The sequence below is a fragment of the Magnusiomyces paraingens genome, assembly GCF_902498895.1.
Source record: "Magnusiomyces paraingens strain CBS 517.90 genome assembly, contig: contig1, whole genome shotgun sequence".
Lineage (NCBI taxonomy): Eukaryota > Fungi > Ascomycota > Dipodascomycetes > Dipodascales > Dipodascaceae > Magnusiomyces > Magnusiomyces paraingens.
The window spans coordinates 4,764,626-4,789,891 of NW_022474067.1; the positions used below are offsets into that span (position 1 = coordinate 4,764,626).

Consider the following 25,266-nt stretch of genomic DNA (forward strand, 5'->3'; position numbering starts at 1 on the left):
GAAGAAAAAAAATTTAATAGATAAATGCTGATTTTAATATAATGCTTTAAATTGTCATGAGAAAGTGTATAGTTGTAAAACTTTGGCGTTGTAGAAGAAAGGGAGAAATGGTGACTGCAAGGGGGAATTATGGAGGTGGAGGCAAAAAAAAAAAAAATTCTAAATTCCGGAGGAGTATACGGACCGGTTACATTGTTACTTTAAACCACCCCGCCACTTTATGATATCCCGCAACCAAAACATTGATGGAGCAATTTAGCAATGATAGAAAATGTTTAAAGTTTTTAAAACTTTCAGAAGAAATTGATTGTAAGAAAACTTTCTATATATATAGTACTTTACAAAGAAATGAAGAATCGATAATGGAGCAAAAAATAAAAACTTTTAATTTATTTAAAATAAAAACTTAGGTCCATTTACCGAGGACACTCATAAGAATCATACCCCCAATAAGAGATGCCATCGCTAACAGGGAAGTCCATACAGAGGCGTCCTTAAGACTTCCAATAATCCAATCCATTGCTAACATTTCCACAAGACCAGTCCATAATAGGATACCTGCTGATAATGCATCTATTGTACCTAGAGCAATAAGAGTGGATCTATCATTTCCATTGAACTTGTTAATGACACCCAGGCCGATAGCCATGCCAATTGGTGTAATCAGAGCAAAAACTGTACCCATTATAATCATTTCTACCATTGATGCGTTTCGGATTCCAGAGATGCGTGCACCCACGGCTAAACCTTCGAACATTTGATGAAAGAGAATTACAATAAAAAGTGTGATGACGCCTGAGTCACCAGCAACAACAAGAGTTATACCAATAAGGATAGAATGAAATACGATACCTGCCTCCATAATCATGACACTGAGTTTGTCATGAGGATCTATTAGACTATCAGAATGATTATGGCCACCATTTGGAACCTGAGAAACTTGAACTTGGTGCTTTTCATTGTTCATATTTTCGTTGTCTGAACCAGTGGTAGGCTTTTGTTCCAACACTTGACCATCGCAAGAATTTTTTCGTTGAAGTTTCTTTTGTCTATTGCTGAGAAGTCTATTAAAAGTGTACTCAATCAAGAATGCAATAAACAAGCCAGCAAGCATTATAGAAGTCGAAACACCTTCATATGAAAGTGTTCCAACGCATTCACTGCTAAACATGAGAGTTGCATGAGTTGAAAGATGAATAAGAGAAGTGGAAAGTACAACACCGGTACCAAACTGTCGTATAATTGTAAGAACAGGTCCATCAAGGTCAAGATTAGCAAATCGTCTCAAGAATATAGGACTAAAAACTGCAAAAGAACTAGATGCTAAAATTGCAAAAAGGAGACCCACACGAAGACGAATATTTTTTTCTGTGTTGACTTTTTCACATGTACTTTCAACAGTATTACCATCAGCATCGACGCAATGCTCTACGCCAGCGTGGAAGTGGCAGGAAATACCATCTGTAGATGTACTTGATTCTGTGGAAGTAGAAGTGGCGCTTATTTCTCCATCTATGACAAACTGTACTTCTTCTAAACCATTCATACAAAAGGTGCTAGACCCATGAGTATGGCAACCTGTATATTCTGCTGGTGTACTTTCGGTTGCAGTAGGGGCTGGGACAATGTAACCTTCCTGACCATCTCCATTCATGCAATTGTAAGCTGTACCATGATAATGACAAGCTGTCACAGCTGTGGTTTGGCCTGATGCACTATTGCTAATTTGCGATGTAACAGTAGATTCTTCATCGTGATCATCATGTTCTTCAGCAATGAAAAATTGAACTTCATTGGATCCATTCATACAATAGTAATCTTCACCATGATTATGGCAAGCGGTGTACTGAGCTGGAGCTTCTGCTGTTGCTGTAGGTGCTGGAGTGACATAGCCTTCTTCACCGCTGCCATTCATACAGTAAAAAGTACTTTCATGAAAATGGCAGGATGTAATGGCAGTAGTTTGAGCAATTTGTGAACTTACACTTTGTGCTGTTAAATATGTACTCATTGAGCTGGAAATCGCTTCATCAGCATTAGCAATAATAAACTGAATTTCGTCAGAACCATTCATGCAATAAAACTCATTGTCATGATTATGGCATGCTGTGTATTGAGCGGGCGCTTCAGATGTGGCAGTTGGAGCAGGAGTAACATATCCTTCTTCACCATTACCATTTTTGCAAAAAAGAGTACTTTCATGAAAATGGCACGAAGTGATTGCAGTTGATTGCCCTGATGAAGATTGAGCAAATGCATAAGCTGCCAGTGTAACACTTAAAAATAAATTGTTTTTTGCTGTAAATTTTAAATTCATTTGATTCTGTTTTTTTTTAAATTAAATTAAATTTATTTATTTTAAAAAAATGATTTGAACTATGAGAAGGTATTTTTGTAACCTGAACAAAAACAAATTAACCATGAGAAGGGAAAAAAACGAAGGGAAATCCTTTCATTTTAATAGAGAAAATTTCTTCTACAATGATCTCTACCAAGGTTCTTTTCAAGACTTCTGCCAAGACGGTTTGAAATCAAAAATATTGGCCTGTGACTAAAAAAATTATCATCTTTAATTTCGAATCATGAACAAAATGAATTATAGGGAAACAATTTTTTTTTAATTGTCAGGAGAAAAAATCAAAATTTTCGCTGAATCGAAATCAAAAGCCGGTTTAAAATTAATTATAGGATTTTTAAAAAAAAAAAAGAAGCAAAAGAATAAGCAGTTAGGTTATTTAAAATGTTACTTTTGAAGAAAGAGAACCCTATCGGTTGTTTAAAGAATGCTGGAAAAAAGTATCTGTGTTTATGACATCAAGAAATCACAGAATTTATAACATGAAAAAAAAAACTGTTTTGATCATTCATCATGATGAATAATATTGAATCAAATAAGTATTTTCTTGGCTCAGTTTTTTTTTTTTTTTTAATTGTTATTTATTATAATAGTAAATACTAAGAGTTTGGGTTGTCATTTCTTTGCAAAACCATTATCATGATCCTGACAACATTTTTAATATTGCTTGCAAACAATTGTGAAGGTTTAAATGTGTTATTATGTAATAAATATTTATTTAAAGACTATTCAAATAGTCTTTTATTATGTTTACCAAATGTCTTACTAATCATTTATAACACATCCCATCCCCGCTTCTAAGCTTATTTACGGGTGTCGTGGGTTTGTGATTCGGCTCGGTGCAACTCATGCCGGACACGTTAAACATTTGACTGCCGCGTAATGTCAAGTATTTTTTTAGAATAATTTTTTCTATTTCCTTTTTTTTTTTTTATATACTCTAATTTTGTTAAAAAAACTTCCTTGTCAAAGCTTTTGATAATCATTATTAGCCGTTCGGGTATACCCACCGCGTTTTTTAGTTAAACACGTCCTTTATCAGCCAATCACCAGCTGTATTTACTAAAATAAACATTAAATTTGGAACTGTAACGCGCATTCCATCTTCTAACTTTTCTTTTCCCTGTTCATAGACAATATCCAGCTTTTAATTAAAATTAATCCTTTTTTGAATATAAATTATTGCTTCATAATTTGCTTTACAAGCTTTATTGTGACTATTTTTGTACTTATATTCTTAACAGTTTCTAGTGCTAGCCAGTGTCCCCTTATCAGGAGCCCACATACACACGGCTTCTTCCACTTCCATACAAAAATAATAACCACAATCAAATAATCATGTCTAACCCGCAATTGCTTTCTGACCAGCAGAAAAAGAGCTTTCAAACTACGCCTAGAGATCTACCATCACCCGATAGAGACATGCCATTAGAAAATTATCCAAACTTGGACGCAGACCAGAGCATTCATGGTGATAATATTAATGACTCCGTCGAAAATAATAATGGTTTATCAGCTCAAATAAAAGGCGAAGAAAACGAGGAATACTCTGAAGGTGCATATAACGATGGACTTTCTTCGTCAAGATTCATTATTAGAGAGCAAGATCGCTGGCTTCCAATAGCAAATGGTATGTTTATACTCTTCTTTTACTCTTTCTTCTACACTTCTTCAGATAAAAAAAAATAAGCCGTTTTGTGTAGTACTAAAGCTTACACTGGAAAAAAATCGTTTACATGCAAACTGATGGGCTGATTAGTGCCTGTACCCAACCTCTTTTTTTTTTTTTTTTTTTTTTGCTGCGATGCTTCACCATTGGAAGCACTACTCAGCCTTTCTGTATTGAAATCATATTTTTGTCTTTTCTAACGGTAATGTTTAGTTGCTAGGATAATGAAGTCAGCGTTACCTGATAACGCTAAAATATCTAAAGAGGCCAAAGAGTGTATGCAAGAATGTGTATCCGAGTTTATTTCGTTTGTTACAAGCGAAGCCACGGAGCGGTGTTCGGCTGAGCGAAGGAAAACAGTCAACGGCGAAGATATCTTATTTGCACTCATGTCTCTAGGTTTTGAAAACTACTCTGAGGTCCTCAAAATTTATCTCGCTAAATACAGACACGTGAGTATATGTTCAAACTTAAATTTTTCTTGCTTTTGTTAACTCTTTTACAGAGCCAAAATGGAAAAAATATTAAACAAAGGTCTAATCAAGATGACATTCAAGAAGGCGAAGAAGATGATGATGATTTTGATAATGCTGCAATGGTTTCTTCTTAAATGTCTTATTTAATTAACTCTATTATGGCTTTTTTTAAGCATTAGACTCTTTCTGTGTAATTACTATTCTTTTAAAAATTCAGTGTTTTATTATTGGGCTAAACTAAATTATAAATTAAATTAAGAAGGAAATAACAAAATTAAACCATTGAATAAGTCTTTTGTTTGGTTGAAATCAGAAACATAACATTTAAATAAAGTACTTTTTACAACAGCAAAACAATTCCAATTGCACCCAAGGCAACAACAGCAACGGCAGCAGCCCCAGAGCGATTGCCACTGTTAGTTTGTGCCAATGTTTCGCTTGCAGTAAGATTATTTCTGGCAATTGAAGAGACAGCAACCGCGGTAGAAAGAGTTGTTTGAGAAGAAGCTTCAGTCTCAACAATAAATTGAACCTCATTAGTACCATCTTTGCAGTGATATTCAGTACCATGATAATGGCAGCCAGTATACTGAGCTGGTGCATTTTCAGAAGCAGTAGGAGCAGGTGTGATTGAACCCTCTTGACCATTTATGTCCTTGCAATAATAAACACTACCATGGAAATGACAGCTGGTGACTGCGGGACGGGAAGATGAAGAGGTAGTGGCAGCAGCAGGTGATGAGATGACAGAGGTAATGGAAGATGAAGACGATGAAGACGATGAAGACGATGAAGACGATGAAGAAGAGGTTTCAGCCTCAACAATAAATTGAACTTCATTAGTACCATCTTTGCAATAATACTCAGAGTCATGGTAATGGCAGCCAGTGTACTGAGCTGGTGCATTTTCAGAAGCAGTAGGAGCAGGTGTGATTGAACCCTCTTGACCATTTATGTCCTTGCAATAATAAACACTACCATGGAAATGACAGCTGGTGACTGCGGGACGGGAAGATGAAGAGGTAGTAGCAGCAGCAGATGATGAGATAACAGAGGTAATGGAAGATGAAGAAAAAGTAGCAGATGATGAGGCAATGGATGAAGCAATAGCAGAAGTTTGATCAGAAGTAGTAGCAGTTGATGCAGGAATAGCTGAGGATGAAGAGGTTGTCACAGCATGACCCTCGTCTTCTTCAACAATGAATTTTACTTCATCATTACCTGACATACAGTACATTTCGCTTCCATGATTGTGACAAGAAGTATACTCAGCAGGAGCATTGGTAGTTTCAGTGGGTACCGGGGAGACATATCCTTCTTCACCATCAGCATCCTGGCAGTAATAGGTTGAACCGTGATAATGGCATCCAGTGATAGAAGCACTTTGAGCTACAGAAGATGCAGCAAAAGTGATAGCCAAAGTAAGCAAAGTTGAGGTTTTCATTTGATTAAAACGAGTGAGTAAAGTTGGATTTTCTTGGTGTATTTTTTTTTTTTTTTTTGTTTTTTCAATAATTTTTCAAATATTTATATTTAAGAGCATAAAGAGTAATAAATCTTTAAAATACTTTTAAACTTATGTTATGTTCAATAAACCATTGCTTTACTTTTTTTATAACTGGTTTGTTTCAAAAAAAAACTATCCAACAAGGTCTGTAGTTTTTTTTTTTAAATGCCAAGATTAAATTTTTCAAATGAAAAATGGACTTTCATTACTTTTCCAAAAATTAGTATATTATTAAAACTTTTTGAAATCCAATAATTTATTTATAATATAACCTTGATGGTTTGGCTAAATATTTACTATAGTTATTTGATTCCAATAATTTGTATGCTTATATTATTTAATCATTATTTAAAGTAAAAAAAAAAATATGTCACATATTTGCACTAAAGCAATAAAGCAATACCAAAAATACTTGCACCAAGAACAGACCCAGCATAGATAATTTTGGCGCCAGCACTATTGGCAGTGGGTGCACTTGATGTTCCATCAGCTTTAGTTGATGTAGCAGTGAAAACAGAATCAGTAGATGAGGTACTTAAAGAGACATCATTAGAAGTCCCAGAGATATCAGAAGCAACAGAAGTACTAATCAAAGAGCTAGCTGTATTTACAGCGCCACTAGAATATTTAGATTTATTGTCTTTAGAGGAGGTCAAAGTCGATAAATTTGTATGTGCAGAAGTAGCATGATTATGATCATCATCACTCTCACTTTCATCCTCATCATTTTCCAAGTCAAATTGAACTTCATCAGAACCATTCATACAGTATAATTCTTCATCATGAATGTGGCAATTAGTGTATTGCTGAGGAGCATCACTAGAAGCAGTGGGAGCGGGAGATACTGTGCCTTCGGAACCGTTTGAGTTAAGACAATAGTAAACAGTTCCATGAAAATGGCATCCTGTAATTATATTGGAAGATGATTTTGAAGCTGATGAAGAGGCAGCTGAAACTGAAACTGAAACTGTTGAAGTCAAAGAGGATGATGCAGTAGAAACAGTAGCTATTGTTGTATGATCATTGTGTTCGTCTGTATCATCTTCAACTTCAAATTCAACTTCATCTGAGCCATTCATACAAAAATATTCGTCACCATGGCTGTGGCAATCCGAATATTGTGCAGGTGCATTTGAAGTGTCAGTAGGAGCAGGTGAAACTGTACCCTCAGCACCATTACCATTAAGGCAATAGTACGCAGTTCCATGAAAATGGCAAGCCGTAATCGCCGTAGTTTGAGCGGAAGAGCTTTGCGCAATTGTTATAGAAGTAGCCAAGGCGACAAGAAATGGGGTTTGAAACTTCATTATTAGATGTAAGTATGAATAAAAAATGACCTTTTTAGTTATATAAAACTTGAGATTATGAACAACCAAAAAAGTGTCTTGGTACCATGAAAGCAATATGAAAAGAAGGAAAGAAGGGAAAAAAAATTTCGGGGATATTTATACTGCCCTGAGTTTTAAATCCAGTAATTACTGTATTATAATACAGTCTAAATAAATAAAAAGAGAACCAATATCAAGCCGGCAAGGTTCTATTACAAAATGCCAAGAGCATAAGGTCTTGAAGAGCACTAAATTAACCTCAAAGGTTCTATTTTTTTAAAAAAAATATCATTTAATTTAAAGTTTATCAGTTGTTAAAAAAAATAAACGGGATGAAAGAGTATGGATAATCCCCGATGTTTGATGAGATGAGGAAAAAAAATTTAAAGTACAGAAAATAAACTAATAACATGCTTAAAATAAGCTTTCATGTTAAAATGTGTATTTAGAAAACTACACACTAAACCAACAGATAAACCTGTTTTGGGAAGCAATTTTTTTTGAGCGAGAACCCTTAAGGTTGGAAACTTTAGGTCAAAATATGTGATTTACACATAGATAATTTGTTTTACTTTCTTAATCCAAAAGAAAATTGTTGATAATATTTTTAAAAAAATCTCTTGCCGAGGTTTAAAAAAGAAAAGATAATCTTAAACTCATTACCTGTATCCGTAGACTTTATTCAAATAAAAAATAAATAGAATATACCTATCCTAATAGCAGCATTAATTAATGCGTTTTTAGGGATTTTCAGTAATGGCTTTGTTTTAGATACTTGGGTTCTAAGTTGTTTAAGTGGACAGAGTAGCCTCTACATCCATTATGAATGTTGAAACAGTAGTTGTGACGTTACCAAGGCCATTACGACAGCTACCATTACAGAGGAACAAACAGAATCTAAAAAAAGAGATAAATAATTATTGAAATCATCATAGCATTTAGTTTTTTGCTGTGCCATGATGCAGTTTTCGTGATTAGAGGTATCAGCCTTAGTTGTGGGCAGCAGCAGGACTATCATTTACCATGAATACAAATAAAAGTGAACAGGTCCAAATGGCAACGGTTTAAATCATTGTCTGTCAAAACAAAAGCAACAAAAAGAAAATCCGCAAATTAGCTTGAAATCTCATTAAAAATTTACGGTAAATTAAAAATACTTTAAGTTTTATATAAAAATTTAAATTACTTTTAAAATAAAAAAGAGGAAAAGCCTGAAATCACTCATTCAATACAATATTTTTTTACAGAACATTAAAGAAACGGTATTCTAGTTAAAACCTGAAATTAAATTTCTCATTTTGGAAGCTGAGTGGTAATTCTAGTCATGCTTATGCAAATTTAATCATGATTAAATGGTATTATAGGTTTCTACCTCTAAATTCATATTAATTCATAATCATCAATTGCAAGAAACTATCAATAACTTGAGCAGCGGCAGTAACAGTTATGTCACCGTTTGTATCAAAAGCTGGTGCAACTTCGACCACATCAGCACCAATGAGATTGATACCTTGCAATTCGTCCAGAAGCGTAAGAATTTCTCTTGTAGAAAATCCACCAGGCTCTGTTGTACCTGTACCAGGAGCATAAGCAGGATCAATTACATCAATGTCAAATGTAATATAAACTTTGGCATCACCGACATGCTCTTTTATTTTACGTGCCATTGCGGCAACACCAATGCGATCAATATCTCGTGCCGATAATTTGGCAAAACCACATTCTTTGTCATGCTCAACATCTTTCTTTCGTCGAATATATGGTGCCCGTAATCCGACATGTATGTTATGACCATCTAAAAGGTATCCTTTTTCATGTGCAAAGTGTAGAAAGGTGCCATGGTTGAGATGCGCATAAGTAGATATATTGCCACCAAGAACCTGAGGATCCCAGGTATCAATATGAGAGTCAAAATGAACCACAGCTAAAGGGCCATGAATCTCGTATGCTGAACGCAAAGCTGAAAAAGTAATGGTGTGATCACCACCAAGAGTAATGATTCTTGGGGCTGTTGTTGTATTAAGTTCCTTAGCCTTGCTTGTATTAGTAACAGTAAGATTGTGGATCGCACGATGAGCACGATAAAGTTGATTAAGAGCAATGCGATTGTCGAACGGTGTCATAGGTGCATCACCACAATCAACAACTTTAGCCCAGTCATCATATGGGTTAAATCCATTATGAAAAGCACTATAAGATCCAAACTTCCCCATACGCCTTGATCCTGAGCGAATACCTTTAGGACCAAATCGAGCACCTCCTCTGTAAGAAACGCCAGTGTCAAAGGGCGCTCCTACAATTGCAACGTCAAACGATGGTTTGATGGCATCAGGATCTAGACCAAAACACTGGTATATCGGCAAATGGGCAAACCCGTCAACCCCAGCAAATTCTGGCATATTGTCTGGGCCCAAGTCGGAAACATAATCTGGAGAAGGGATATTAACTTGGGCATCATGAAATTGTACACCATCATTATCAGGGTCATAACGAGCAAAAGGGTGCTGTAGGTGACCTTGTATTTGTGCTTGGTTATTGTTTGAATTCAACAGCGGACCAAAGTATCTGTCCATAAAAGTTTCCGTCGGCAAAGCCGACACTGTATAGTAAAAAGAGATTAAAAAAGCTGAAGATAATTTCATGGTTAAGTTTGCTTTTAAAAAAATTCTAATTGAAAAAAAAAAAAAAAAAAGACTATCTTAATACTAATTTAAGTGAATGCTTGGTTTAAATAGTCCTTGACTGTCGGTGTTAGTTTCAGATATTTCAACCGTCTTTTCGCAAGTACTTTCCAAAATTACAGAATTTGGCCATATTAGTATAGCAGTAAACTTTAAGTGAAATGAAGGGTTCCAAAAAAAGTTTTCCAAAAATGGATTTATTTACGAAATTGTACTTTTCAATGGAGGTTTAAGGACCCCTTATAATATTGTGAAACTGAGAGCGAGCATCGACCCAGTCTTGTTTGTCTTTTGTATTTTTTGATCCGTAGGACCCGAGGGCAAAACATCATCTCGATAAGAAAAAAAAAACATAGTATTATCTTTAATAACTTATAAGTTGCAACAAACACAAAAGTTGCACATTACATTTTTTTGTTACAAATTTGTTGGTTTTAAAATGTGTAGCAATCAAGCCTGGAACCGGCTTATGACACACCTCCAGCGAATGAACAGCGAGCGGCGATGGTGGGTTCATCCCACTTCAAGTTGTTTTGAGCTTACACACGACCAACAAAAAAAAACTAAAATCACCACACCTACCGCTTTCTTTTCGCCACTTTCCATTTTTTCATTCACCCAACATTGCCACCGTCAAATCATTTCTATCACCCCGTTCCCTTCGCACTTTGTATATAGTTTTTTTTCATTTAATTTGATTTTGCTTTAGTTGAGAAGTGTATTCTCATAGAAGATTTCCAAAGAGAAACGAAATATAAGAATTTTAATAATTTCATAAAAAAATAGCGAAAAAAGCGAAAGAAAGAATTATCTCATCACCTATAGCTACACACATACAAATCCAGTCCCATCCATCCATTCAATGCTTTCATCATCCCAAGTTCTGAAGCGGAGCGGATACCAGCAGACTCTTCGTGTCGTTTCTTGTGCTCGGACTCAGCTGCGCTCTGCTTCTCATTCTTCTAAAACCGATGCTTCTATTGCACGTATTCTCGCCGAGAAGAAGCTGAACAATCGCGTTCAAAATGTACCGCTACACCTTCTTCCAACTTCGGAATCCAAAACTGGCTCGTCACTAAGCTCTCTTGTTAATTCATCATTTGTCTCGTCTTTGAATAACCAAAACAGCTTGAAGATCCTCGCCAATAGTGATAATAGTGATAACTCGCCACCCAAAGGACCCCCCACAGATACCCCAGCTAAGCCTAAGCGTGAACGCAAGAAGAACGATGATAACTCGTCCGAAAAATCCAAGGATGAAAAGACACCTGTTACAGGTGGAAAGGAGCCTTCTAACGAGACACCCGATGCGGGTCATTCATCTTCTTCCGCCACCAAAAGTTCAAAATCAAATGAATCTTCTAAAAAGAAGGATTCAAACAAGTCATCATCTAATAACAAGCCTGAGAATACCGCCTCTGCTTCCTCCGCTTCTTCTGAACCCACTCACCACCGCAGACCCATCAACGCCACCGATCCCACTCGAACAAACACCGAAGCTCTTTTCTCAGTAGCCTCTGCTGCTGAAAAAAAGCAGGTCTTAATTTTACCTATTAACCGACGTCCTTTAATACCTGGTATGTTATTATTACTTATCATTATTTTTTCTCGTTTTTAACACAAATTTTCATAGGCTTCCACAAAGCTGTTGACGTAAAGGATAAGAATGTCATTAAAGCTCTCAAGAAAATTCTCAAGGAAGATCTTGATGATAAATGCATCGGTGTCTTTTTATTAAAGGAGGAAAAGGCCGATACAGATGTCATTAATTCTCTTGACGAAGTTTATCCTGTTGGTGTTTATGCCCGCATAGGTGGATCTTTCCCTGGCAAAAGTCCTGATGGTGGCGAAACTTTCATTTTGTATCCCACTCACAGAATCCAGATTGGTGACCTTGTTGATGCCAAAAATGGAAATAGCGAAGCTGCCCAAATTTCAACCGCATCTGTTTCTGAGCTTCCTTCTGAAGGTGAGCTTGAGCATGAATCAGAAGTTGAGATTGAACCTGCTGCTTCAACACCTGATTCTGATGTTACCAGCTTTGAGCGAGATACACTTTCCGAAGGTGACAAGGCACACCAAGAGCTTTACAGTATTCCTGCTTCATGGAGCAAAAATATGCTTGATCTGGAGGATCTTCCTTATGACCACCACTCTGATATGATCAAGGCTCTGACAGGTGAGATTCTCAAGATTCTTAAGGAGCTTTCTGTTTTAAACAGGCCCCTTAAAGACCAAGTTGTGAATCTTGTTCTTGCTGGAAACAAGTTTTCTTCTTCCAATGTATACGAGGAACCTCACATTCTTGCTGATTTTGCTGCCTCTGTTTCTGCTGGCCGTGCCAGTGAGATTCAGGATGTTCTGGCTTGCTTAGATATTGAGGAGCGTCTGCAAAAGGCTCTTGTTTTGATTAAGCGTGAGCTTATCAACATTCAGCTTCAGGAAAAGATTAGTGCGGATGTTGATAACAAGATCCAAAAACGCCAGCGTGAGTATTTTTTGATGGAGCAACTAAAGGGGATCAAGCGTGAGCTTGGCATGGATGATGGCCGTGAACGCATCATTCAAACTTTCCGTGAACGCGCTGAAAAGCTCACAATGCCTGAAAGCGTGTCTAAGGTTTTTGAAGATGAAATTAATAAGCTTATGACTTTGGAGCCCAATGCAGCGGAATACAACGTGACCCGTCAGTACCTTGATTGGATTACTCAAGTTCCTTGGGGTAAGTATTCTAAGGATTCTTACAACATTAAAAACGCTATGAAAATTCTTGATGAAGATCACTATGGTCTTAAGGACGTTAAGGACCGCATTCTTGAATTTATTGCCGTTGGTAAACTCCTTGGCACTGTCGACGGCAAAATCATTTGTTTTGTTGGACCACCTGGCGTTGGTAAGACCTCTGTCGCAAAGTCTATCGCAAAGTCCTTGAATAGAAAATTTTACAGATTTAGCATTGGTGGTGTTTCTGATGTTTCTGAGCTAAAGGGTCATCGTCGTACTTATGTCGGCGCCCTTCCTGGTCGCATTGTTCAAGCTTTGAAAAAGACTCAGACTCAAAACCCACTCATCTTGATTGATGAGATTGATAAGATTGGCCGTGCTGGCTATCACGGCGATCCTTCTGCTGCACTTCTTGAGCTGTTGGATCCTGAACAAAACTCATCTTTCCTTGATCATTACATGGATGTTCCCATTGATATGTCCAAGACTCTCTTTGTATGTACCGCCAACTCTCTCGACACCATTCCAGGTCCTCTACTTGACAGAATGGAGGTTATTGAAATCTCCGGCTATGTTGCTGAGGAGAAAATTGCTATCGCCGAAAGATACCTTGCCCCTCAAGCCAAGAAGCTTGCTGGTCTTGAGGATGCACATGTCACTCTCACTCATGAGGCTATTCAGGGAATTATTTCCAAGTATGCTCGCGAGAGTGGTGTTAGAAATCTCAAGAAACAGATTGAAAAGATTTACAGAAAGGCTGCGCTTAATATCATTAAGGATGTTGGTGAAGACAATTTTGTTGAAGAGAATGTTGAAGAACAGCCTGAGGCCAAGACCGAATCTGCTACTGCTAAAAATGAGGGCACTGAGGAAGTTGCTACTGAACTCGAGTCTGCTGTAGCGCCTGAATCTGAATCGAAAGAACAAACTTCTGCTGAGACTAACTCCGACAAGGTTATTGTTGACGAAGAGCCTCAGAAAATTTCGCAGCATAAACCTCTTAAGGTTCCTGATAGCATATCTATTGAAATTGCACCTAACGATCTCAAAGATTACATTGGGCCCCCACTTTACACTGAGGACCGCATGTACGAGAAGACTCCTATTGGTGTTGTAATGGGTCTTGGTGTTACCAGCATGGGCGGCAGCACTTTATACGTTGAGTCTGTTTTGGAGCAGCCTCTGACAATTGATTCTCATTCTGGTATGTCACAAACGGGTCAGTTAGGTTCCACTATGAAGGAATCTTCAAGCATTGCTTACTCATTTGCTCGCATGTTTATTGGCAAGAACTTCCCAGAAAATCGCTTCTTTGAGCGGGCTAAGATTCATCTGCATTGCCCTGAGGGAGCTATCCCCAAGGATGGCCCATCAGCTGGTATTACTATGGCTACAAGTTTGTTGTCCCTTGCTTTAAATGAGGCTTTACCACCGACTATTGCTATGACTGGTGAGTTGACTCTTACGGGTAAGGTTTTGCGCATTGGTGGTCTGCGGGAAAAGTCTGTTGCTGCTAAGCGCTCTGGTGCCACCACCATCTTCTTCCCCAAGGATAATCTTGCTGATTGGGAGGCTATGCCCGATAACATTAAGGAGGGTCTTGAGCCTGTTCCTGTTGCGTGGTACGGTGAGGTATTTGAGCGGGCTTTTTCCAACCTGGACCACAAGGCTGCTAATCAGCTCTGGAAGACCCAGTTTGAGAAGATCGATATGGCAAAGCATGATATTTCCTCGTCCCCATCTTCTGCTACTGTTTCGGCCACTGCCTGATAGATAAAAAAAAAGTTATTAATATTATTATTATTGTATAAAAAGATTTTATTACCTAGTATTTTTGCTGTTTTTGTTTTTTGTGTATATGATAAAAAAAAATGAAAAAATTTAAATGAATTATTAGAGCCAAATTACTATTATGGATCTTTAGGAGTACCCTTTAAAATATGAATTAATATAAATGATAGTTAAAAAGTTAACATTTAAAAAGAATAGCAGGTTTATTCAAACTGTTACGTGAAACGAATCTGACAATTTAATTTTTTGCTAACGGTGGAGTTGCCGCTAGTGGTTTACTTTTGAAGATCACTAGGCGGCTATTATCGCTTAAGCATCTTCCTGCCCCACATTTAATAAGCGCACAAGGCTACTCAAAGCGGTGGGCGGGTCTATTTCGCTCATATATCGTATGCTATTTTTTTACCCGCCGTCGGCTATAAGCCGCTGACATTTTAAAGTCCTTCACATTCGCTTGCTTTTCTCTCCACATCCAAAGACCTTTTATTTTTCAATCACAAACTTACATCTCTAACCGCCAGGCTGCTTTTATTATTATTATTATTATTATTATTATTATTATTATATTTCAAATCAATTATTCAGTAGTTGACACTTTTCATATAAATACGTTAGCATATCCTCAATTTCCCCCCCTCCTTTTTTTAAACTTTTGTTAATTATGTCTGTTCTTCTTAACTCGATCAAATCCCTCAAACACTCCTCAATACTCCCATCTCGCTCTATTCTTTTCAGATCAATGGCTTCTCATACAATTCCTAAGCTTAAGAACCCTGAACTTCTTCAGGAATATTCTTTCATTAATGGCGAATTCGTTAAAGCCAAGTCCGGCAAGACTTTTGATGTCTTCGATCCCGCAACCGGCTCTAAAATCGCTTCCCCTCCTGAAATGTCCCTCGATGAACTCAAACAAGCCATTGAAGCTGCTCACGATGCCTTAGCTGTGCTTAAAAAGACTACCGGTCGCCAACGTGCTCGCTGGTTGCGTAAATGGTACGATCTCATGATTGAGAACCAAGAAGATCTTGCTACCATTCTTACTTGGGAAAACGGTAAAGTTTTGGCTGATTCTCACGGTGAGATTGCTTATTCTGCTGGTTTTTTTGAGTGGTTTTCTGAAGAAGCTCCTCGCATCTACGGTGACACCATCCCCTCTGCTGTTCCTGGTCGTCGCATGTACACCATCAAGCAACCCGTTGGTGTCTGTGGTATTATCACCCCTTGGAACTTCCCTTCAGGTATGATCACGCGCAAGGTTGGTGCTGCATTAGCAGCTGGTTGCCCTGTCGTCGTTAAGCCTGCTGCCGAAACACCATTTTCTGCCCTGGCCCTGGCATACCTTGCTCAAAAGGCTGGCATCCCCGCCGGTGTCGTCAATGTCGTGACTGCTGACAAGGGTACAATTGACTTTGGCCGTGAGCTGTGCGAGAACCCTATTGTTAAGAAGGTTTCCTTCACCGGCTCTACTCGCGTTGGTAAGATCCTTATGGGTCAATCAGCCAACACTCTTAAAAAGCTTTCTCTTGAGCTTGGTGGCAACGCTCCTTACATTGTCTTTGAAGACGGTGACATCGATGCAGCCATTACATCTGCTCTTGCCGCTAAATACCGTGGCAATGGGCAGGTGTGCGTTAGTCCCAACCGTTTTTATGTCCATGAGAAAATCTACGATGAGTTCTGCTCTAAAATTACGGCTAAGGTTTCGTCTATTTACAAGCCCGGTGCTGGCTTCAACCCTGACGTTAACCTTGGTCCTCTCATTAACGATGCTGCTGTTAAAAAGGTCAAGTCTCACGTTGAAGACGTAGTTGCTAAGAACGGTAAAATCTTGACTGGTGGTGAGCCTCTTCCTGGTCTCGGACCCAACTTCTTCCCCGCTACTGTTGTTTCTGATGTCACCAAGGACATGCTTATTAACCACGAAGAGACCTTTGGTCCTCTTGTGTCCATTATCAAGTTCAGCGGTGAGGAAGATGTCATTGCTAAGGCTAACAATGTTCTTGTTGGTCTTGCTTCTTATTTCTTTACCAAGGATGTTGGCAGAGCGTACCGTGTTGCCGAAGCTCTCGAGACTGGTATGGTTGGTGTCAACACTGGCCTGATTTCTGAGCAGGCTCTGCCATTTGGTGGTGTCAAGGAATCGGGCTTTGGCCGCGAAGGATCCAAATACGGTGTTGAAGAATACTTGACCATCAAGACTGTGGTCGTTGATGCTACCGTTTAAGAAAAGAAGAGACAAAAAAAGAACAGTGCATTTATCAGCATATCATCTCCTCTCCTCGAACTCTCTTATGAACTAATGACTTTTGTATTTTTTTGATTAATGATAATTTTTTCTTTACATATTCCTACCATTTTTCTTTTCTTCATCCATGTGCTGGAAAAATCCAGTTACATCTTCTTCTGTAACTACTCTGCCTTCTTCAGCAAACGGTTTAAAAAAGTCACTCAATCGCTGCTTAATCATAGCATACGCTTCCAAACCTTTAATAGCCTGTTGTCGGGGAATAGAATTCAAAGCACGTTCTCCGGCATCTAGCAATGAACTATGAGCATCATCATCTTCAGGAGGTTCGTAAATATTCTCTTCTTCCAAAAGAAACGGAAATTTAGTCTCCAAAAACTTGCGCAGCCCGACCGGCGGCGGTGCAGTTTTACTGGCCATTGCGTGGCGAAACTTGGTCCGAAACTGAGGAGAAAGAAATACAGAGAATTCGTACTTCGGATTTACCTCCTTTGACAATGGCATGTCCAAAGTAGAGTCATCAATAATACTTTTAAAATTGTTCTTGTCTGTTTTGATCCTTTTGGAAGGTTGTTGCTCGCTTGTAGCTCCTGGTTCATCATCTGCAAATCGTTTTCTTAGTGCATTGTTGCGTTCTTCAAGCGAAGCCCAGCTACTGTGAGGAACTATGGCAACAATTGCAGAGGTGTCTAGTTTGACTAACAGCTCAAACATGGCACGATTCTTCTCCACGCATTTCCAACAAATAAAAGAATCAAATCGATCTGCATTTGGTAATCCTGGTAAAGTTAAGTCGTCAACATCCTCTTCTTCCTCTTCGTCTTGATTATCATTTTCCTTTTTAATTTTATCTTTAACGTTATCTTCTGACGCACTCTGCAACTTATCTAGTACATTTTCGCCTTGAGGGTATACCCGTGATGTGACTGGCTTTTGTTCACCCTTGTAAACACTTCCAACTTTTAATCCCAAAATACATTCTTCGTGGAACCAATCCTCATCGCAGACATCACCAAGTAAACACTGAAACATGGCCCCTTTTTGTTCTTCTGGTACAAACGGTTCATCACAGTCGCAGAATCGACCTTCAAAGTTGTGATTATACATATTTGTGACAGACTCAGGAGGATCTAGAGAACTAAAATTTTTTCGTAAATTGCATCCACCAGCACTTTCCATCCTGGTAGTTCCACAATCACAAGTAAAATTCCGCTTCGTAAAAAGCTCAACCAAATCATGATCGCCATGACACTGAATGCTGCACGAGTAACAAATTCCATTTCTCTGACCTTTATTGCGAGGATTTTTAAAGCATGTCAAGCATGCATAAACCTGTTGCCGGCCAATCAATTCAATAGGGTCATTGAATGTGCATTTGTCAGGTTCATAAGGCATGCTCTCGCGCGCATGTTGTTCTCTATGTATGCCGTTAGAATAGCCTTTTATAAGGACTTTAAATCATAAACATACAATCTAAGTTGATTTTCAATGTAATCCAAAGCTGTGATAGACGATGTGGAGCAGTCAGAGGTCGTCCTTCCTGCCTTAGCTGGGGTTTCTCCTAGCATGATTAGTTTTGTTTGTTTTTTCTTGGTATGATGGTTTCAATGCGACGCGTTGCCACCAAAAATATATTAATTTTTAAAAATACCATTATATAATTGCTGATTAATACGCGCGTAAGCATTTATTTGAAATTACTCTTCTTTCGCCCTTTTTTTTTTTCTTCCTCTAACTTTGGTCTTGTCCATGACTGATATTTACTCAAATTTCCCAAACTCAGAACTTCCACTAAGCGAAGAATATGAAGACTTATTTGCTGCATTTGAAAGAACAGGGTTGAATGCCATGGATCTTCTTTCTATGGAACCTACTGAAATTGCACGTTCGTGTAACAGGTCTGTTGTTGAAATTCGCAAGTTTCTTGCAGGAATGGAGCGTGACATTCGCGCAAGTTTAGCTTCTGGTCCAGAAACTGCTGAAGATTTATTAAAACGCCAGTATGATGTTATCAACATAGATGTTCCTTTTGAAGATATGGGAATTTCTAATCCTGGGTCTAATACTACCTTAAATGATGTTATTGGTGGTGCTGCTTATCGCGGCATTCCTCTCGGCACTCTATCTGAAATAGTAGGAGCTAGCAGTGTAGGTAAATCGCATGTCCTGATGCAGCTTGCAGTTACTGTACAACTACGTTATAAAAAAAGGACAGCGATATACATATCAACCGAAGGTGGCGGATTGGAAACCCGCAGATTACAAGATATTGTGAAGCGGGTTTTGGATCAATGCAACGCGCGAGGACAAACAGTTAGGGGAAGAAAAATAAGCACAGACAATGTACATACATTTACTTGTTTTGAAGGTGAGGAACTATTGCACGTTTTGAAATACCAGGTGCCTGTGATCATTGATCGGTACGATGTCGGACTGGTAATAATTGACTCTATCGCAGCACATTTCCGTGGTATGAGTAAAAAAAATCTTCGCCAAAACGAAAATAAAAATAAAACAAATTGGAACAGTTCGACTGATGAAGAGGGTAATTACCAGCTACTTCGATCTGTTACAAAATGTCTTAAAGATCTCGCAAGAACCAAGCAAATTGCAGTGGTTGTTGCAAATCAAGTTGCTGACCGCTTTTGGAAACGATTTAATTATTCCTCTGAATTTGCACCTTCAGAACGCAATCCCCATGCAGCAGATTTTAATAATAGCTTATCATCATTTGCTATATCAAGTCGTGGAATTGAAGCATTGATGGCAGAGCACCAAGTACGCTGGTATAGTGGCTGGACCAATATCTGTTTAATGGCTCAAGGTGTCCCAATTCATCACTCTGAAGTAGCTAAAACCCCGCCACTCATTTTGCATAATAATATACCAAAACTACCTCCACCACCGCCTATTAATGCAACTCGCATTTCTTCTGCTAGCGAAGTTTTTCGAAAATCTTTGCAAGAGTTGGAAGAGCAGTCTTTAGGTTCTCAGTCGCAGATACCTAGTAGACCTGAAACAACTGCCACAGAAGAGGATTCAATTCATCCAGTTCCAGCAAAAAAAAATTATGGAACTACAGCAGAAGAAATGGGATTTCAGCAGAGCTTTGTCCATATGTCAATGGAAGAAAGATTCGAGGATTTTGATGGTGAAGAGGGTTTAATTGCCTGCACTGCTGTTGTACCGTTAAGTGACGAAGATGAAGATGATGAAGACAATGAAGATAAAAATGAAGATAAAAATGAAGATAAAAATAAAGATAAAAATGAAAACGAAAATGAAAATGAAAATGAAAACGAAAACGAAAACGAAAATGAAAATGAAAACGAAAACGAAAAAAATAAAAAAAATGAAAAGGAAGATAAAATTATTGAAGTTTCTCCCGATACCCATTTATTTTCCAAAAATGCTCAAAACGATAATTTTTTGAGAGCCGAAACTACTGTGGCCGTTAAGATTGATTTAACGAAAACCATAGAAGAAGAGAGTAAAACCCCCATATCGAGTCCAAAAGAAGAAGAATCTACAAGAATGATATTCACTCAAATTAACCCGACTGGAGATGCCCCGAAAATAAAAAGAAGGCGTATTTTATCTGTTCCCTCTAGTCAGCAATTGCAACAATCACCCATACATTCAAATGCTAGTCAGATGTCTTCTTATGCCACATTTATTGAAAACGATGAAGAAGGGCTAAGTCCGGATTCCCCGAACTCAAAAATGGACACTGAGCCCAATGTTAACCCAAGTAATCCTCCTTTGGGGCTCTCATCCTATTTTAATGCCAATGATCCAGCTGTTCACACTAATAACACTGGAAAGGTACCTGCTTTAGGTCTTTTCTGGGCAAGTCAAATTGACCAGCGTATTGTATTGAAAAAATCGCCTGATGGTCGGCGGTATCTACAGGTTGTTTTTTCTTCCTGGACAGATGGTAATCGATCTGTGGAGGAGGCCGAAGCAGAAGAAATGCTCTTTAATTCAAGTATAAGGGATGATGATGATTTTTTAGACAAAAATCCAGATCCTTTTGTGACATTTAACCCAATGATAGCGGTTGACCCAAGTATAGATCCAACAAAGGACGTTGTTGAGTTTGAAATCTACGAAGGTGGCGTGTGCGCCAAAAAATGAAGACGTGACGTGTTTATATAAATTATTTTAATTGGCTGGTATTTAATAGCGTGTAATTTTCGCGATGTTATGTTATAGCCTCATATATATGGTACTTTTTTTGGCAATTTTTATTTTGTTTTGTTTTTGTTTTTTGTTTTTGTTTGTTTTGTTCGCTTCAAAAAAGGAATTAATTTTCATTCTTTTTTCCTAACATTTCAAAATCACTGGAGTATACAAATACAAATCTAAAGGGAAAATAATTTTATTTAAATATCTTGGATATACATAATGCCATCATCGTTAAGAAGAAAAAGATCTAATTCTGTTGATTCTGATGATTCTGACGGTGATAATGGCATCCGCCATTTACCCCCTTCGTCCCCACAGGGTCAGCGATATCCCCCTTCATCACCACCAGCAGCTTTTTTTGATGATTCAGAGAATCGAGAAGATGAGATTAGAGATGAAGATGATATTGATGAACTAGAGGAACTTGCAGAAGAAGTTGAAGGAGAAGATCTTTATGGAGATAACATGTACAAGTAAGTGCTATTTAAAAGTAGTGATAAGGCAATGCATTAACTGTCAATATAGAGATTATCAAACACGAGATGACGATAACTACGATTTAAATGATGACCAAATCGATGATGCCAACTATGACGATGATCCAGAAGCTCGTCGAAAAGCTGAACAACAGCTTGAGTACCGTGACCGATTGCTGCAGAGAACTCGCCAGGGTCTGCCTGATGCCTTTGTTCCAATGGAAGAAGAAGAGGAGGATCTATATGGTGGAGCGCTTCCTACAACACGACGTCATAGATACAGATATGAAGATGACGGTACTGATGGACTTGATGAAGAAGGATTGGCTCCACAACTGTTATCATTAGAAGCCATTGCCGATGTTAAAGCAAATACAGTTGCTGAGTGGATATCAATTCCAATAGTCAACAATAGTATTGCTCGGGAGCTAAAAAAGTTTTTGGTAGAACTGACAGATGAAAACAATGAATCAGTATATGGCTCGAGAATTCGTACTCTTGGAGAACAGAACTCCGAGTCTCTCGAAGTCGATTACAATCACTTGATGGAAAGCAGAGCTACCTTGGCTATTTTTCTTTCGTTGGCCCCGGCTGAGATGCTGCGCATCTTTGACGTTGTGGCTATGGGCGTCGTGTTGATTCAATATCCACAATATGCTTCTATTCACTCTGAGATCCACGTGCGCATCACAGGATTGCGAGAAATCTTGACTCTTCGCGATTTGCGCGAAGCCCATATCAACAAGCTTGTTCGTGTGACTGGTGTTGTGACTCGCAGAACAGGTGTTTTCCCTCAGCTTAAATACGTGAAGTTCAATTGTGTCAAGTGCAACACCGTTTTAGGTCCATTTGTTCAAGACTCGAATTCTGAAGTCAAGGTTTCCTTCTGTCATAGTTGTAGTTCACGAGGTCCGTTTGTGCTCAACTCTGAAAAAACCCTGTACAGAAATTTCCAAAAAATCACACTACAAGAATCCCCTGGCACAGTTCCAGCTGGTCGTTTGCCACGACATCGAGACGTTATTTTGTTGTGGGATTTGATTGATTCAGCAAAGCCTGGTGAAGAAGTTGATATTATCGGCATTTATAAAAACTCATATGATGGGTCACTAAATGCCAAAAACGGTTTCCCTGTGTTTTCCACAGTTATTGAAGCTAACTCTGTGAAACGAAGAGATGCTGGTCGTGTTGGAGAGTTTAACCTGTCAGGAGAAGAAGAGCGCCGAATTCAAAACCTGAGTAAGCAACGGGGTATCATTGACAAGATTATAACTTCGATGGCACCAAGTATCTACGGCCATAGAGACATCAAAACAGCAATTGCGTGTTCTCTTTTTGGTGGTGTTTCAAAGAATGTGGGCAACAAACATAGCATTCGTGGCGACATTAATGTATTGCTTCTTGGTGATCCCGGTACGGCCAAGTCACAGTTTCTAAAATATGCAGAAAAGACATCACATCGAGCGGTATTCGCCACTGGTCAAGGTGCCTCTGCTGTCGGTTTAACCGCGTCTGTACGCAAGGATCCTATCACACGTGAATGGACTTTAGAAGGTGGTGCCCTCGTGCTGGCTGATAAAGGTACCTGTTTAATTGACGAGTTTGATAAAATGAATGACCAAGATCGCACATCTATTCATGAAGCAATGGAACAACAGTCCATTTCAATCTCTAAAGCAGGTATTGTGACGACGCTACAGGCGCGGTGCGCCATTATAGCTGCAGCCAATCCCAACGGTGGTCGGTACAATGCCACTATACCCTTTTCACAAAATGTAGATTTGACAGAACCTATTTTGTCACGTTTTGATATTTTGTGCGTGGTTCGTGATATGGTCAACCCGGAGATTGATGAGCAGCTGGCCTCCTTCGTTCTGGATTCACATATGACTGCACACCCTGATGATAATGATGAAGATGATGGCGATGATGATGATGATGATGATGATGATGATGATGATGATGATGATGATGATGGAATTGCTAAATCTAAAGATAAAGCTATGGAAGAAAATGAAACAACTCAGCCTTCCCAGCGTTTGGGTTCTACTGGCCCAGATTTGTCTCAAGATCCAATGAATCAAAAATCCAAGTATGCTGAAGTTCAAGAGAATGCTATTCCTCAAGACCTTTTATGCAAGTATATTTATTATGCTCGCACAAGAGTAACACCGATGATGTACAACAACAGCTACGAAGATAAGCTCAAGGATTTATATGCTGCGCTTCGTCGCGAGTCTATTGCCACTGGTTCTTATCCCATTACTGTTCGACATTTTGAGAGTATCATTCGTATTGCTGAAGCTTTTGCAAGAATGGAATTACGTGACTTTATAACTGAATACCATATTGAGCGTGCTATCAAGGTAACTACGCAGTCATTTATTGGCGCTCAGAAGCTAAGTGTTAGACGATCGCTGCAGCAAAGCTTCGCAAAGTATACTTTATAGGAGATTTAGAAATTAAAATGTATTTGTATTTGTATTTTATTTATTATTGTTGACTATTGTCAAAAGTTGAGTATGAAGGTGGAGGTCCAAGGTCAAATGTGGAATATTTTGGTAATGAAACTGGCTCGCTTTCTTCATTCGCAGAAGAAACTTCAGACTCAGATAGTGGTGGTACCTGTGGCTCTATAGAAGTTGGAGAGGTTTGAGATGATTGTTCTCTAAGTCTTTGCAATGCTCTATTAATTTTTTCTTTTTTTAATTTTGAAATTAAAGTTGAAAATGAAAATACTAAGAAACAAAAGGAAAAGAAAAAAAATATAGCAGTGAAGAATGCATTTCCACCAGGTGTATTTGGCCTATTATAAGTTGGGTCATTGGGGTCATCATAGTATGGATCGTTATGATGATGGTGAGGCGGTGGAGGTGGAGGTGAAGGCGGAGGCGGGGGTGGAGGCTGGTCGTTTGTAATGTAAATATAGAGGGCATATGCAAAGTTGGCCCCAGCCATAATATTAATAAAAGTGATCAATACTGAGCCAATAACCGCTTTTCGTAATGTAATTTCTTTGGATATTTCTATATTTGAATTCTCTAAGACATTAGGAGGACGAATATAGTTGCCAGTAACATCAATGTTCCAAGGGTCGTCTTCAAGTTGTGGAGCTATGTCCTGCAATCTGGATCTAGTGTAGTAAGAATCAGTTGACTGAGATGGAAAGGTGAGAAAAAACGCTGAATAAAAGACAAGCCAACAAAACGTGGTAAATAAACCTATTAGTACAACAGGATTCTCACCATTAAGTCCTGTATACTTGTGGTTGAGTTGATAAAAAAACTGAACAATCAACACACAAGTCATAAATAAAGAGAAAGCACCTGTTACGAGACGAACTTGGAAAAGAGATGGGCTGCACGATTGCTCATAGCCATGAGTGTGATAATTAAAATTTGTGGAGAAAGGTGAAGAACTTCTACGTCGGTATGACGAGTCCCAGTCGGTGTAATGATCACGGTGATAATAATTGTGATCCTCAGAAGCATGTCGCAATACACTTTGCCTAGAAACAGTATCTTCATTTTCTTGCTGTCTTAAAGACATGATATAATATAATAAGGGTTATATGATGATTGTTTAAAATAATTATAATTTTAAAAATAAAAATAAAGTATTAATTAGTAGGTTTCTTGTAAACAAAATCAAAGATGGGAGAAATAAATATTAACATTAAAATTTGAAATCAAAGGTTCCCAATAGTCTTTTATATATATAGCTTGTTTAGAATTACACATAAATAATAAAAATAAAAATAAAAATAAAAATAAAAATAAAAATAAAAATAAAAATAAAAATAAAAATAAAAATAAAAATAAAAAT

At 38.2% G+C, this 25,266-nt stretch overlaps 11 protein-coding genes across 11 annotated transcripts; 5 read left to right on the plus strand and 6 right to left on the minus strand.

Moving 5' to 3' along the window:
• Positions 1-406: 406 nt before the first annotated feature.
• Positions 407-2,317, minus strand: SAPINGB_P001444 (uncharacterized protein; the record flags this gene model as incomplete). Its single annotated transcript, XM_031996166.1, has 1 exon — positions 407-2,317. The coding sequence occupies one exon, from the start codon at positions 2,315-2,317 to the stop codon at positions 407-409; it is 1,911 nt and encodes a 636-aa protein (XP_031852057.1).
• Positions 2,318-3,694: 1,377 nt separating this feature from the next.
• On the plus strand, positions 3,695-4,635 carry SAPINGB_P001445 (uncharacterized protein; the record flags this gene model as incomplete). The annotated part of the gene is made up of 3 exons (XM_031996167.1): positions 3,695-3,986; positions 4,239-4,477; positions 4,531-4,635. 3 exons carry the CDS (start codon positions 3,695-3,697, stop codon positions 4,633-4,635), a joined length of 636 nt encoding a protein of 211 aa, XP_031852058.1.
• Positions 4,636-4,841: 206 nt separating this feature from the next.
• On the minus strand, positions 4,842-5,945 carry SAPINGB_P001446 (uncharacterized protein; the record flags this gene model as incomplete). The annotated part of the gene is made up of 1 exon (XM_031996168.1): positions 4,842-5,945. The coding sequence occupies one exon, from the start codon at positions 5,943-5,945 to the stop codon at positions 4,842-4,844; it is 1,104 nt and encodes a 367-aa protein (XP_031852059.1).
• Positions 5,946-6,391: 446 nt separating this feature from the next.
• Positions 6,392-7,315, minus strand: SAPINGB_P001447 (uncharacterized protein; the record flags this gene model as incomplete). The annotated part of the gene is made up of 1 exon (XM_031996169.1): positions 6,392-7,315. The coding sequence occupies one exon, from the start codon at positions 7,313-7,315 to the stop codon at positions 6,392-6,394; it is 924 nt and encodes a 307-aa protein (XP_031852060.1).
• A 1,406-nt stretch (positions 7,316-8,721) lies between these two features.
• On the minus strand, positions 8,722-9,978 carry SAPINGB_P001448 (uncharacterized protein; the record flags this gene model as incomplete). The annotated part of the gene is made up of 1 exon (XM_031996170.1): positions 8,722-9,978. One exon carries the CDS (start codon positions 9,976-9,978, stop codon positions 8,722-8,724), a length of 1,257 nt encoding a protein of 418 aa, XP_031852061.1.
• A 901-nt stretch (positions 9,979-10,879) lies between these two features.
• Positions 10,880-14,511, plus strand: SAPINGB_P001449 (uncharacterized protein; the record flags this gene model as incomplete). Its single annotated transcript, XM_031996171.1, has 2 exons — positions 10,880-11,594; positions 11,651-14,511. 2 exons carry the CDS (start codon positions 10,880-10,882, stop codon positions 14,509-14,511), a joined length of 3,576 nt encoding a protein of 1,191 aa, XP_031852062.1.
• A 760-nt stretch (positions 14,512-15,271) lies between these two features.
• On the plus strand, positions 15,272-16,756 carry SAPINGB_P001450 (uncharacterized protein; the record flags this gene model as incomplete). Its single annotated transcript, XM_031996172.1, has 1 exon — positions 15,272-16,756. The coding sequence occupies one exon, from the start codon at positions 15,272-15,274 to the stop codon at positions 16,754-16,756; it is 1,485 nt and encodes a 494-aa protein (XP_031852063.1).
• A 114-nt stretch (positions 16,757-16,870) lies between these two features.
• SAPINGB_P001451 (uncharacterized protein) lies at positions 16,871-18,345 on the minus strand (the record flags this gene model as incomplete). Its single annotated transcript, XM_031996173.1, has 2 exons — positions 16,871-18,194; positions 18,248-18,345. The coding sequence occupies 2 exons, from the start codon at positions 18,343-18,345 to the stop codon at positions 16,871-16,873; spliced, it is 1,422 nt and encodes a 473-aa protein (XP_031852064.1).
• A 181-nt stretch (positions 18,346-18,526) lies between these two features.
• SAPINGB_P001452 (uncharacterized protein) lies at positions 18,527-20,914 on the plus strand (the record flags this gene model as incomplete). Its single annotated transcript, XM_031996174.1, has 1 exon — positions 18,527-20,914. One exon carries the CDS (start codon positions 18,527-18,529, stop codon positions 20,912-20,914), a length of 2,388 nt encoding a protein of 795 aa, XP_031852065.1.
• A 270-nt stretch (positions 20,915-21,184) lies between these two features.
• SAPINGB_P001453 (uncharacterized protein) lies at positions 21,185-23,891 on the plus strand (the record flags this gene model as incomplete). The annotated part of the gene is made up of 2 exons (XM_031996175.1): positions 21,185-21,438; positions 21,491-23,891. The coding sequence occupies 2 exons, from the start codon at positions 21,185-21,187 to the stop codon at positions 23,889-23,891; spliced, it is 2,655 nt and encodes an 884-aa protein (XP_031852066.1).
• A 43-nt stretch (positions 23,892-23,934) lies between these two features.
• SAPINGB_P001454 (uncharacterized protein) lies at positions 23,935-24,990 on the minus strand (the record flags this gene model as incomplete). The annotated part of the gene is made up of 1 exon (XM_031996176.1): positions 23,935-24,990. The coding sequence occupies one exon, from the start codon at positions 24,988-24,990 to the stop codon at positions 23,935-23,937; it is 1,056 nt and encodes a 351-aa protein (XP_031852067.1).
• Between the last annotated feature and the right edge of the window lie 276 nt (positions 24,991-25,266).